The sequence below is a fragment of the Pelobates fuscus genome, chromosome 10 (assembly GCF_036172605.1).
Source record: "Pelobates fuscus isolate aPelFus1 chromosome 10, aPelFus1.pri, whole genome shotgun sequence".
Lineage (NCBI taxonomy): Eukaryota > Metazoa > Chordata > Amphibia > Anura > Pelobatidae > Pelobates > Pelobates fuscus.
Window position 1 is genome coordinate 45,457,644 of NC_086326.1, and position 14,875 is coordinate 45,472,518.

At 43.1% G+C, this 14,875-nt stretch overlaps 1 protein-coding gene across 2 annotated transcripts in view; it reads right to left on the reverse strand.

Annotated features, from left to right (window-relative positions):
• The window catches only part of INPP5A (inositol polyphosphate-5-phosphatase A), a 474,649-nt gene that overhangs the window by 169,389 nt on the left and 290,385 nt on the right, over positions 1–14,875 (reverse strand). For both annotated transcript variants that reach the window (XM_063433731.1, XM_063433732.1), the window contains exons 7-8: positions 13,821–13,873; positions 11,895–12,014 (exon numbers count right to left, since the gene is read on the reverse strand). In XM_063433731.1, the coding sequence (XP_063289801.1) occupies positions 11,895–12,014; positions 13,821–13,873 (173 nt within the window). The remainder of the gene's footprint in view (positions 1–11,894; positions 12,015–13,820; positions 13,874–14,875) is intronic.

A 14,875-nucleotide genomic window follows, 5' to 3' on the forward strand; every position in this document is an offset into this window, starting at 1 on the left:
GACACTATAGTCCCCTGAACAACTTTAGCTTAATGAAGCAGTTTTGGTGTATAGAACATGCCCCTGCAGCCTCACTGCTCAATCCTCTGCCATTTAGGAGTTGTTTATGAAGTTTATAAAGTTTGTTTATGAGTTTGTTTATGAACCCTAGTCACACCTCCCTGCATGTGACTTGCACAGCCTTCCATAAACACTTCCTGTAAAGAGAGCGCTATTTAGGCTTTCTTTATTGCAAGTTCTGTTTAATTAAGATTTTCTTATCCCCTGCTATGTTAATAGCGTGCTAGACCCTGCAAGAGCCTCCTGTATATGATTAAAGTTCAATTTAGAGATTGAGATACAATTATTTAAGGTAAATTACATCCGTTTGAAAGTGAAACCAGTTTTTTTTTTTCATGCAGGCTCTGTCAATCAGAGCCAGGGGAGGTGTGGCTAGGGCTGCATAAACAGAAACAAAGTGATTTAACTCCTAAATGACAGTGAATTGAGCAGTGAAATTGCAGGGGAATGATATATACACTAAAACTGCTTTATTTAGCTAAAGTAATTAAGGTGACTATAGTGTTCCTTTAACCCCTTAAGGACCAAACTTATGGAATAAAAGGGAATCATGACGTGTCAGACACGTCATGTGTCCTTAAGGGGTTAATAAAGTCTTAATTTCTAAGTCAGTTATTTTCACAACTTGGCTATTATTACATATTTTTTTGCCATTCTGCTTTAAATTGAGAGAATTCAGAGTTTTGTAAATAACTTATTTTTGACCACAGTACAACCAAACAACCTGATACTTTGGATTTAAACAGCTACATTAAACATAGAGGACATGGTTTAATTTGAGCAATAAAAGTCTTCAAATTATGGAGAGCTGTTTGCCACTCCTTCAACTTCCTTAACATTTTAAGTGCCAAAGTGAAGGGCAAAACCTTTCTCTGAACTGTGCTGCACATCCAGGGAGGGGGGAGGTGAGAGGCACTTGTAGGGTTAATGACCCAGTTCTTTGGCATGAAACCCACTTTTGCCTAGAAACTAAGTGGCTTCGCTGATGTCCCATTCAACAGTAAGTTCTGGGAAAAGCCCAAAGAAAAACATTTAGATTGGAGGAGTCTTTGAGACAAACTGACAGATGACTAATGAGTGTCCATAAAATGACAAAGAATAGTTGTGTGGAGCCTGTGCATCACATCTCCTCTCCCTGGGAAACTAATTGCTCCGAATTGTTAATCGGAACATTATTTTGAAGGCAATCATTCCTTTTCAATGCCCAAAATGAGCATGAAACAGGGCTTTTGACTGGACATAAAAGTTAAATGTCCCAATGTTGATCAAATTAACTTCAGTTGTGCGACAATGGACTACATTTGTGAGAAAATAATGAAGGCCTTAAAAGGCTGCTTTAAGCCAGAGTTTTCACAAATGTAATGTAAAAATGTTTCTCTGTCGAATTAAAGCAAGCAACATTTCAAAAGGAAAACAGAAAGGACGCTGTCACATTCTTAAAACAAAATCTAATTTCACGCTCCGGATTTCAGTGGACAAAGTCAGAAAATTTCAATAGCGTGAGCATTTGGATGGACAACTTTTTGCTAATACCCTGGAGTAAATGCTACATCATATACACAGAGCAGTTGCATATGAAGCTGTAAGGTTCTAGTATCACAAAAGGGAAGTTTAACTCGATTGGACAGTTACACGAGGTTCTGTTTAGTGAGTGCAAACGCTTTTAAACTGGCAATAAGATACGCCAAATAAATAAAGACACCGGACACTTGTAGGGAGGGACGAACAAAGGGTTTAACCAAACATGGGAGGGATAACTTTTTTTTGTCCCCCAGGAATAATAATGTTTTGACATTCTGAATCTACTTAACCTTATTAAATAAAGTAAATACCAGACAAAAATCACACCTCTTTAAAATTAATTCTGACAACATACAATTTTAGAGACGAGCAAATGAATGAGTACGTACACTATATACACACACACACACATTATATTTATACATAGACACACAGTATCTATTTGTTTTTAATTATGTCAAAATGCAAATCATCTCACACCGCACCCCTGACACTGTTGAATGTGGGACCCCCCATCACAAAGCAGTGTCGAGACTAATTGTAGCCGCTGCCATTAATGTAGCCCCTTATTGATAAACTAGGAGAGGAACTGGGAAGAGAGAATCATATAGTCTTAAACAGATGGATTAGATAGATTTATTAGATAGGAAAATAGATTAGATAGACAAATTCTAACTGACAGCCTCATTTATGGATGTAATTGTATACTGTGAGCGCCAAATCTCACAACCACTCAGCTGCTGTGCTCCTCATTTTCCTGGCACTATAGGGTCATTAGGTCCCCCCCCACCCTCAGGGCCCCCTTCCCACTGGGCTGAATGGGTTAAAACCCCTTTAGCCACTTACCTTTCTCCAGCGCCGGGCTCTCTCCGTGCTGGGAAACTTTCCACCCCCTGCCGACGTCAAACCCGAATGCGCATGTGCGTCAAGAGCTGCTCGCGCATTCAAATAGTAACTGTTTGAAGTATTTGGATATATTTACAGGGACACGCTAAGGACCAAAACAACTTTTATCTTAATGTAGTGGTTACTGTATAGATCATACGCCTACCGAGTCTCACTGCACAATTGCTTGCCATTTAGAAGTTTAATCATTTTGTTTGAGTAACCCTAACCACATTTCCCCTGGCTACGACTCATACGGTTTCCCTACACACTTCCAGAAAAAGAGCTGACTTTTTAAACTTTTCTTATTGCACAATGTGTTTAATTTAGAAATTACCACAATAGCATTCTGGAAAATTGGGTACGGTCAAAAGTGACTTTGATTAGTGGATCTTTATCCCTGGGTTTAAAAATAACAAAAAGGAATAGTATATGCAGAAATATGTAAAAGTATCATGTTTTAAAATGGGTTCAGCAGACTTGATCTAGTCAGTTCTGTCAGAATTCCAGGGGTACCCAAGACTAGTGTGTTTGCCATTCCAATGTTGGCCGAGTATGATCTAATTCCATGGAGTTAACAAGGTGTGATCAAGTATGATTTAAACAAATTAAAGGAACACTCTAGGCACCATAACAACTTAATCCCACTCCCGTGGACTCCCCTCTTATTCCGGCGAAGTCGTAGGCCTCAGTGAAGAAGCCTTGGCTTGGGCTAAGAGTGTCAGCTAAGATTTCAGCCTATTACTAGCTTCCAATTGAAAAAACTAGGAGAAAGGTACGTCACACGGTTGGAGCAAAATTATGCTGGCACTTTGTATTATATTCATATAAAAAAAAAAAAAAGAAAAAAGAAAAGAGTACCACTTCCAAGGTTTGCACCAAATTGCAACCACTGCGCCCCTTAAAGGGACACTCCAGGCACCCAGATCACTTCTGCTTATTAGAGTGGTCTGGGTGCCAACTCCCACTTCCCTTAACCCTGCAACTGTAATTATTGCAGTTTTTATAAACTGCAATAATTACCTTGCAGGGTTAACTCCTCCTCTAGTGGCTGTCTACTAGACAGCCACTAGAGGGCTCTCCTGGGATTATAGCAGAGATTTTGTGCTATAGCGTCGCTGGACGTCCTCACGCTATGGGAGGACCTCCAGCGTCGCTAAAATCCCCATAGGAAAGCATTGAAATCATTTTCAATGCTTTCCTATGGGGAGGTCTAATGCGCGTGCGCGGCATTGCCGTGCATGCGCATTAGGTCTCCCCCGCCGGTGGGCGGGATCAGTCTCCCTGGCCGGCTGACGTGGGGACGAGGAGGAGCGTGGGTGGACCAAGAAGCAGCGGCGAGGGACATCGTCGCTGCCTCTGGTAAGTCACTGAAGGGGTTTTGACCCCTTCAGCAACTGGGGATGGGAGGTGGGAGGGAGAGGGGACCTGCAGTGCCAGGAAAACGGGTTGTTTTCCTGGCACTGGAGAGTCCCTTTAATATCATAATAAAATCTACATGAGAATATCACAACCTTTTAAGGTCATGTTTAGGAGGGTATTTTAACTTTTCTTTCCTACAATAAAACACTTTATGCAACTCAAAGATTCAATGTGACTAGAAAAGGCCCCCCTCAGATACACATTTTGCTTTCAAGTAAGTGGAAGATAAAAGTTCTTCTTTATTCTTCTGATTATTCTTCTTGGGTTAATGGTCTACATAGCATGAATGAAGAAGGGACGTGTGAGGTTTGCAAATCTGGATTATTATCATTTTATTCAAAGGCTACTGGCATTCACCAATAAATCTATGGTCCCCAGTGCTCATTAATCCATTCAGGATCCAATGAGAAACACAAATGTTTAAAAAGCAATAGCCCTGGTATTTCCAAGGTATATATTACAAGTGTCATTTCATCATTTGTCACCCTTTTAGGGAGAGCCATATGCAGATATTCAGAGATGTCTTTACAGCATTCTAAAACAATTTGAGAAGTTACCCGATTGGATATCAATCGTCTGAGCCTGGACTTATCCTTCCCTGCAAGACAGACATGTACCAATCAGACGTCAGGGATAGAACTAAAACAGACTTCGGTCAGCGGTGAAAAGTCTTTCACCAAAAAAAACCTTTCGTTCATTAAACGTTTTGCTTTTCACCATTGTTCTCTGATTTTGAAGCTCCTCACTGTTAAATGCTCTTTAGCAGTTTAAAGGCTTTGGAGGAAAAGACTTATCAGCTTCTGTTTTCAGGGGCACTAAATCTCCATTAGGCCATGCAGTTAAGGGGATTTAAAGGCCTGACTTGAAACCTCTCTTCAGTGTTTATCTGCCACTGTATGGCTCCTGTTGCTCAGCTGGAAATGCAGATATATGCAGCTTTAAGAGGAGATTACAAGCAAGAAAAGAAGCACCCCCCAATATATGTTCTCACTTTCCCCTTTTCTACTGTCTGGAGGAGTGGTGTTAGACAATGGTGAAAGATGGTTCCCAAAAACCTGAATAGGGGCACTGTTGGTGGCAGCATTCATTCAAAGTGAGCTTCAGTGTATTGTCCTCCCCAATCAGCCGATCAGAATAGAGTTTGCCGGTGGCTGCCAAAAGGTTAGCAGTGCTGATGAAAAGGGTTAGTCATTATTCACTGCTTTTACAGAACTACTCTTTTGTGTTGCTCAGCCCATCATTTCACTATGGAGGTCCGGATCTGCGGCTGGCTGCCTGCTGAAAATAAGCAATTCGTGTGAATGTCATTCCACAAGTGGTAGAGACACCTAGAATGCAGTGCTTTCCCTGCCTGGACTTTTGGGAGCCAAGGAATGTTTTTTTTTTCTGGCAGAGTCACATTTTAATGATATCCATCACAACATCTCTGACCCAAAGTTAACACTAATACTACAGTCTCATTCCCGCATCGCTGCCATCGTGGGGGGTCTGGAGACAAAAATTAGTTTAATGAAGCAAGCAGCAAACAATGCATTGGAATTCAACATGCTTCCCTACGTTTACACTGGTTACATTTACAGTAGCAAACATGACGGGCACAAAGTGTGAGCAGGAAGGTTAAAGTGCCATTAAAGTGCACCTGCCATTTTATTGACACTGAAATTACCCCAACACAGTGTTCTAGCCAAATTCCAAGCTAATGCATAGACAACGTTTTTTTGCTATCAATTTTCATTAGTTTTTTTTTTACCTATGGAGAAGTAAAGATTACTACAAAGCAGTAAAGATTACAAATTTGAAGGACAGTAGGGAGGAACTGCATAGACACTTTAAAAAAAAAAAAAAATCAATTATTATTTTTGGCATTTATATAGTGCCACAACTTATTCCACAGAGCTTTACAATATTAGAAAAAGGGGAAAATGTAACAATAAATGATACAATTACAAAATGTTACATGACCAATAGGTTGACGAGGACCCTGCTTAAATGAGCTAACATAAAAACACAATAGGAATAATAAATATATGAAATGGACAAAAGCTTAAATATATATTTAAACTTCACTAGATAGGCTTTTAAATATCAAATTTAAAATCAAAAAACAGTTTAAACATTATTGTCTTTTGTTGTCATCTACCAAATGTAAACGACAATAACCCTTTCTAGAAAAAGCAGAATCATTACAATCGTATGACAATCATTTAGATGCAAGAGTTTGTGGCAAACTGCGATTGTATTCATTAAACTTTTACACACAGGGTATGGGAGGATACGTGGAAAATATAATTAATCTGCAATCCATCTTCTCACAGATCACTTAAGAGTGGTCAGCATAACCCCCAGAAATCCTTCATAATTAATGGTCTCCCGCAGAGCTTACCATCAAACACAAAGGCAGGTTTCTGATAAAGTGTGAACGTTTTAAGTCTATGCTTATACTTCTCTAGCAAAGGACCTGACATAAAGAGGCAGCAGGAGATGCCGGACTAACTAGTGACCCCTGCTGGAAGTATCAAGAGTAGGGAGAGAATTTTACATTTGCACTGGGGTGGCTGAGCAGAAACATGTATATGAATCAGGATATGTAATGAACTTGGAAAACATATAAAATGGGAGTTATATATATATATATATATATATATATATATATATACACACATACACAGTGTCATATTCTCCTTTACGTTTGTGCAGAATTTGTGTGCTATTTTCCTATGCATGAAAGTATTACAACACTCTATAAACATTGGTGACTTTTCTGTAATGCACCAAAATTATATATCTTTCCAACACTTTTTACTCCTCTGGAATTTGTGGGGTTTTTTTCTCTGATGATTTTATCATGTATTAATTCAGCAAATAATAAATATAATTAATATTACTAGGGGGGGGGGGGGGTGTAAAAAAAATATATATATATTCTCATTATTTATTTTTTATTCCTTAAACAAAAAAGAAAATTGTAAAAGAGGATTATCTGTTACAGAAAACCCGCCATTCGGACAGTGAAAAAATGGTCGAAAAGAAAAGGTGCACATATAAAAAACAAAAAACACTTTTTTTTATACACATGGAGGTGGGTTGGGGGGAGGGACACATCAAAATTAAATAGCAAAATAAAATAATGGAAGACAGACAATAAGCAATATTTGGTGAATATAAGAAAAATAAAATGGCGGGTATAGGAAAAACACCTAACCAGTGAACAACACTGGTTATTTAACTAATGTGTTCTGTAGTGAGAGAGAATAATCTTGTAATTAAGGTGGCTATATGGGAAATGGGTGAATAAAAAAAATAAATAGGAGATTTCCGGTTTGAACGCTGAAGAAACCAGATGCATGTAAACGGAGCTCCGAGCCCCAAACAACGAAAAACGCCTGTAATTACCCCATTATCCCACTAATTCACTAGCACGCGCCAAGTAACCTAATGGGGAAAAAGAGGAAAAGACCGGTACCACACAAGCTCTCCCTGGGACTAACGATCGGGGAAATGTGGATGCACGCACGAGGAGCCACAGAGGCCAACATGGCGGCCCAACACGGAGGGTGCTCGGACTTCTCCGAGGAAGTATCCGAGGAGGAAGAAGGGGGATACCTGCCACCTCCCGACCCACCGCGGCAGACTAAACGCCTGAGTAAAAGGGCAGAACCAGAACAGCTCACCGTGGCGATTATGAAAGGAATGATGGCGGACCTGAAAAACAGCTTCCGCGAGGAGGTATCAGCGCTTCGCGCGGACCTGCAAGGCCTGACAGGCCGCATCACCACGCTAGAAGGCTCATCGCTAGCCCAAGCCCAGGAAATCTCCGCGCTACACCACACGGTGCAAGACCTGGAGCACCAAAACCGGCAGTACGAACAACGCCTCGCGGCCCTGGAGGACGCCAGGCGCGTCTCTAATTTAAAATCAGGGGAATTCCAGAGGCCATCGCCGACGCCGAACTGCCAAAACTAGTCGACCGCATACTACTCACAACCCTGCCGCAGGGGCGGCATGAGACGATCACCCCAGTGGGGGTCTTCCGAATCCCCAAACCCTCAAATGTACCAAACACTGCTACGAGGGATGTCATCTTGAACCTCCGTAACAGCGGACACAAAGCGATGATCCTCGCAGCCTTCAGAGGCAAGACCCCCCTCAGGTTTGAGAACATGGAAATCTCCCTGTACCCGGAACTATCCAGCAGCACCTTGGCGTGGCGCCGAACGCTCAGACCCCTCACCTTACTCCTCCGGGCCCACAAATTGGACTATCGGTGGCGACCTCCCAGGAATCTATCGGTCACAAGAGGGTCGACCACACACAGCATCCAAGACATACGGGACGCCCCGGCCTTTCTCCGGCTACTAAACCTACCCCAAGATCTGCTAACACCGAAGGAGTCAACCACAACGGGCAATGCCAACACCTGCTCCCCTGAACGCACCCACACTTGGGATCCAGATCGGAGCGCTCCGTTTGTACCCCAGAGCTCCACTCCAGAGGCCTATGCATAGAGACTTTGGGACACTCAGAGACTTGGCCCAGTCGCACTCACCTCGTGCATGTTACACCGGGACCACCGGGCCTTGGAGCATACGCCATCTGGACTGGCATATTACAAAATATCCCACACTGTGACAGTACACCACTGAACTGCTATGAGCTATTCAGCTTTACTGTCCCAAACAGGAACACCATTGTTAAGGACAGTTGCCTATGCCCCTAACATGTATTTTTTGCATTGTTGCCTAGGCCGCTAACTACGAATAACGTTATATTACTTGTTTAATGGCAGTGTTTATCACAGCTTCATTACTGTTATTATTTCATACGGTTAGCACAATGTGAATCGAGTGTAGTTTAGGGCGTAAGCTCGAACACTAGCCGATCTCTGTATTAAGCTCGACCTATCCGATACAATAACTAGCAGAAACGAATACTCAGCAAAACTCCCGCTATGTTTTCGGGAGATTCTCCTAGACGTAACAACTACTGCGAAAATCAAGCTTTTAGAGCTTGTTAGCATAAAGGCCACACAAGCCGATGTACGCAATGCAGAGCATTGCATCTTTGGTTTCAGTTTCTCTCTTCCCGTAACTCTTCTTTGCTATACGACTAATCCTCACCGTTTAGGCAAGCATGGGACACAGAGCATAACCTGCCTATCCCACCGACCACATTCTTCAGCGCCAGTAACCCTAACACTGTCCCATGCTCATTAGACCCAGCAGCCTGCATAATTTTAAAATTTTTGTTTATGTCAATCTGTTAATTTCATTTTAATTCCTTGGAAAATATGTGATGTACGGACCGCTAAGACTTGCAGTGTCCAGCAAACTACCTGCAAACACTGTCGTGGCCATATATGTCTCTCACTACCACTCATCGCACGAGCAACTAGCTGCTTACATTAATTTTTATTTAATTTGTTCCTTCTCCTGCAACGACTCGTAAATATACTCCTCGACCGATTGCAGTACACTACACTACACTACGTATAACCCTGCATGTAACATAGGTTTAAGTTATGTTCCTTTATGTTCATATCATCTCCAGCACATAGTTTAGTTCATCTTAGTAAGCAAGCAAATACTTGTAACGCAAGCTGTACTACAGCATACACAGAAGGATATACCATTTGAAAATGTGCATTTGTCTGCGTATAACTTGTTACATGTCCTGTTATTTTAACAACCACGCTTGTATGTTTACATGACGATTTTGCAAAAAAAAAAAACTATGGCGATCTGTCTTTGAGGTGCATTGCACACCATCTTGTTATCATTAACTCATGTTACCCCACAATGCCTCCGCTTTCTCTTTTGTACCCCATAACGCGTATGCCATAATAAAAGAAAGATTGACAAAATAAATAAATAAATAAATAAATAAGGATTTGTTGAGTAGACCGAAATTCTAAGAAATGCTTAAAGGTTCTCACAAAGTCAGTAGATAAGGGCTTTATTTAGTGAATTCTAACCTCTGGGTTGTACATTGGTTGGAAGCAGGGGAGGGCTGGCAGCCTTAGGCCTGGGGGGGCAAATCCAGTCAAGTGGCCCATTGCACCAAGAGGAGAGTAAAAACACCTTTCCCATGTGATTGAAAGTGTGTGTGTGGGGTTGGGAGGGGGGTGGGGGTGGTGGGGGGAGCGAGCAGTCACCTAAACAGACAATCAATGACAGGCACATACTGTCGCACACACACACTGACATACTGACTGACACAGACATACTGACACACACAGACATACTCATACACACACACCCAAACATTACACTTTTAAAACCAGTGGACAGGGGCTGAGTAAGGGGCCAGGGCTGTTGTGGGGGACAGGGGGTGGTAGTGGAGGGTATAAGCTGTAATTGGGGGTTTAGGAAATGTACGGGGGGATAGGGACTGAAGCAAGTTGATGGCTACAATTTGGAAAAGGGGCTGTGGTGTGGGTAATATGGGTTGCAATTGGGGGAGAGGAGCTGTAGTGGGGATGTTATGGGGCTGTGGTGGGGGGCATGGGGCTGAGGAAGGGGGCAGGAGCTGAGAGGGGGGAAAGGAGCAGGGAAAGGGTGGGACATGGGCTGACCAAGGGGACAGGGGCTGAGGAGGGGAGACAGGGGCTGAGGTAGGGGACAGGGGCTGAGGTAGGAGCTGACTAAGGGGACAGGGGCTGACGAAGGGGAGGTGGGGACAGGGGCTGAGGTGGGGACAGGGGCTGAGGTGGGGACAGGGGCTGACTAAGGCTGAGGTGGGGACAGGGGCTGAGGTGGGGACAGGGGCTGACTAAGGCTGAGGTGGGGACGGGCTGAGGTGGGGACAGGGGCTGACTAAGGCTGAGGTGGGGACAGGGGCTGACTAAGGGGACAGGGGCTGAAGAGGGGGACAGGGGCTGAAGAGGGGGGACAGGGGCTGAGGAGGGGGGCAGGGGCTGAGGAGGGGACAGGGGCTGAGGAGGGGGCAGGGGCTGACTAAGGGGACAGGGCTGAGGAGGGGGGACAGGGGCTGACTAAGGGGACAGGGGCTGAGGAGGGGGGACAGGGGCTGACTAAGGGGACAGGGCTGAAGAAGGGTGACAGGGGCTGAGGAAGGGTGACAGGGGCTGAAGAAAGGGTGTCAGGGGCTGAGGAGGGGACAGGGGCTGAGGAAGGGGCAGGGGCTGACTAAGGGGACAGGGCTGAGGAGGGAGGACAGGGGCTGACTAAGGGGACTGGGCTGAGGAAGGGTGACAGGGGCTGAGGAGGGGACGGGGGCTGAGGAGGGGACGGGGGCTGAGGAGGGGGCAAATGCTGACTAAGTGGACAGGGGCTGAGGAGGGGGGGCAGGGGCTGACTAAGGGGACTGGGCTGAGGAAGGGTGACAGGGGCTGAAGAAGGGTGACAGGGGCTGAAGAAAGGGTGACAGGGGCTGAGGAGGGGGCAGGGGCTGACTAAGGGGACAGGGCTGAGGAGGGGAATAAAAAAAAAAACACTAAAGTGTATTTCCCCCTTCCCTGAGTCTTACCTTAGGCCAGGGAGGGGTAGACACCAGCCAACAGGAGCAGCAAACAGCAGCAGCCAGTGAAGTCGGCCTCTCCTGATGATGTCAGGAGATGGGGCCGTGACTTCCTCTGCTCTTCTCCCAGACTCCCCAGCGGTCCTGTGAGAAGAGCAGTGGAAGTCACGCCCCCTCCTCCTGACATCATCAGGAGAGGCCGGCCGACTCCACTGACTGCAGGAAGAGTGAGGTAAGTTGAAAAATCTGACTCCTCAGCCAGAAGCAGGGGATTCAGATTTTTCCTTTTTTTGCTGGGTGTGGGCAGCCCTGGGTTTAGGGCGGCCTGGGGGGGCAATTGCCTCCCTGCCCCCCTTCCCAGCCCGCCCCTGGTTGGAAGAAACAAATCATATTCAAGTCAGAGGTAAACACTCCTACATAAATGTGCATGTTACTATTTAAGCTATTTTTATTCAGAAAGAAGAAAGAAGAACTAAGAGCCATCAGCACTAAACAAACACATACGGCTACATACAGGTCATTATACATACCTATTTAATACATAACTAAGAGCCTTCTGCCGTATTCCTGAGTAGGTAGATGGGCTGGATTCCCAAGCAACTAAATTGGAAGCATCATGAAAAAGATGAATGTTTACCAAGTCGAAGGCACTGTAGGACAAGAGGGAAAGGAAGACTGTTATGGCCATGACATTCTGATTTTAGAATACTGGCTGATGATCAATTCTTGAACCCACATTCACTCTCACAAGGGTTAGCATGGCAGACCAGCACAAATGATTTATTAGATAGTACCAGAACTCTCAGAGCTCTATCACCTCTATAACAAATTAATAAACACACTCAGAGCAAAATTACAGATATATTATTATTATTATTATTATTTTATTATTTATATAGCGCCAACAAATTCTGTAGCGGAATTAAAACCACTGACAGGTGAAGTGAATAACATTGATTATATCGTTACAATGGCACCTGTCAAGGGGTTGGATGTATAGGACAGCAAGTGAACAGTCAGTTCTTGAATTTCATGTGTTGGAAGCAGGATAAAAGGTCAAACAGGAATATTAGAGTGACTTTGACAAGGGCCAAATAGTGATGGCTAGACAAGTGGGTCAGAAAATCTCTAAAATGGCACGTCTTGCCCGGTATGCAATGGTTAGTACCTACCAAAAGTGGGGCAAGGAAGGACAACTGGTGAAATGGCATAAGGGGCATGGGCACCCAAGGCTCATTAATGCTCGTGGGCAGCAAAGGCTTGCCCATCGGGTCTGATCACACAGAAGAGCTAGTGCAGCTCAAATTGTTGAAAAACTGAATGCTGGCCATGATAGAAAGGTGTCAGAACAAAGACTACATAGTAGTTTGCTGCGTATTGGACTGCATAGCTGCAGACTGGTCTGAGTGCCCATTTGGACCACTGTCCACCACTAAAAGCACCTTTAATGGAGACGTGAGTGTCAGAACTAAATCACGGAGCAATGGAAAAAAGGTGTTTGGTCTGATCAATCACAATCTCTTTTAAATCAGGTGGATAGTGGGTATGTTTGCTGTTTACCTGGGGATGAGATGGCAGCAGGATGCACTATAGGAAGGAGGCAGGTCGGCTGAGGCAGTGTTATGCTCTGGGAAATGTTCTGCAAGGAAACTTTGGGTCGGCCATTCATGTGGATGTCACTTTAGCACGTACCACGTATAGATTGTTGAAGACCAGGTACACCTCTTCATGGCAATGGTGTACCCTGATGACATTGGCCTATTTCATTAGAGTAATAGACCCTGCCACACTGCAAAAATTGTTCAGGAATGGTTTGATGAGCATGACAAAGTTCATGGTATTGCCTTGGCCTCCAAAGTTCCCAGATCTCAATCCAATTGAGCATCGTGGAATGTGCTGGAACAACAAATCCGATACATCGAGGCTCTACCTTCCAACTTGCAGGACTTGAACGATCAGCTGATAATGTCTTGGTGCCAGACACCACAGGACAGAGGTCAGGTGGAGGCAATACCTCAACACATCAGAGCTGTTTTGGAAGCACAACGGGGACACGATACTAGGCAGGTTGTTTTAACGTTGTGGCTGATCAGTTAATACATATAGTGAAGGAGCTTATATTTGACTTCAGAGTCTCTAAGACAGGAAAATAGCACAGTTCTGCCAAATAAGAACCTTCCAAATGTCTCTCGTATGAGGTGCGAGCTATACACAATTCGCCCCATTCTTAATACAAAAAGTGTCACTCTATGGCCATTACAGGAGTTGGAAAAGATGTGCAAGGCGATAAAAATCACATACAAAAACCCTTTATACAAGAATAAGTATAAATGAGGACCTTGCAATATCCATGTCATAATAATGTAGTATAAATATATTTATTTTATGATACAATTTATTTAGCTCTTCTTAGCTACTGAATAATATATTTTAAAAAAATTATAAATGAAACGTACCAGTCAGTTATACACCATCGCGTTCGAATAAAACCTTTTCTAGATGATTTACTCTGGAAAATAAAACACAAAGAAGAAGTAGTTTTAGTGTAGGTAAGAACCTGGATGTCATTGGAAAGGAGAAATTGTGATTTGATATGTGCTATAATATGAATATATATAAAGCTTTGTCTTCGTGATGTTATGTATATATCAATAGGGGGCACCAGACAAATGCAAGAAACATAGGTGCCATTGACCATGTGCCTCAAAAACAGAAGAACCTTGTGATAATCTGATGACTGCAGTAAATTTGAATGAACGTAAAATGTATCAAAGAATAGTGATCAGAAAAGCAATGCAAACGGATTGCTTCATTTTTACAACTTTGTCTCACTTTTACAACAGTTTACAACACTGTCATTAATCTCCCCGAATGTGTCAATATCTCCCACCTGCAAAACTAGGGTCGATGAAAGAAATATCTGTTAAAAAAAATACATTAACAAATAGTTTTGTAAACCTCCACGGGAAAGATTTATTTTGTTAAGAAATCAACTTTTCAATTCATCAGCAGTTAAGTTTATTTTTTTTCTTTAAATCCCACTTTGCTCCAAAAAACACATGACTCTTTTATAGATTCTAAGCATCTCACGAGATACATAAGCAGTCTCCCAGAGAAACTAAATCTGCTATTAGTTATCATATTCCAAATCAAATTATTCAATGTTAACTACCATGTATTTAGAGATAAGAGGCAGTCCTAACTATCTGTCACTTCATTATTTCTTCATCATATCATATTTGACCTACAGTCAACACCCCTGCAGTTATAAAAAATATACAAATCTTGAAAGGCTTGCAGAGGAGTTCAGTATTATGTTTTAAGAAGTTTGTGAACGGCGATGCAGAATGAACATCCGAATGAACAACTTGCAATACAAGTGGGTCAATTAACATAATTTAGCAAAACCAAGTGACAAAAGCACAATGTAATAATATATTTAGCTGACATTGTAATCATGTAAAATAGAGTACATTTCAAAGACAATATTTTAATTTGAGGATACGTGGCC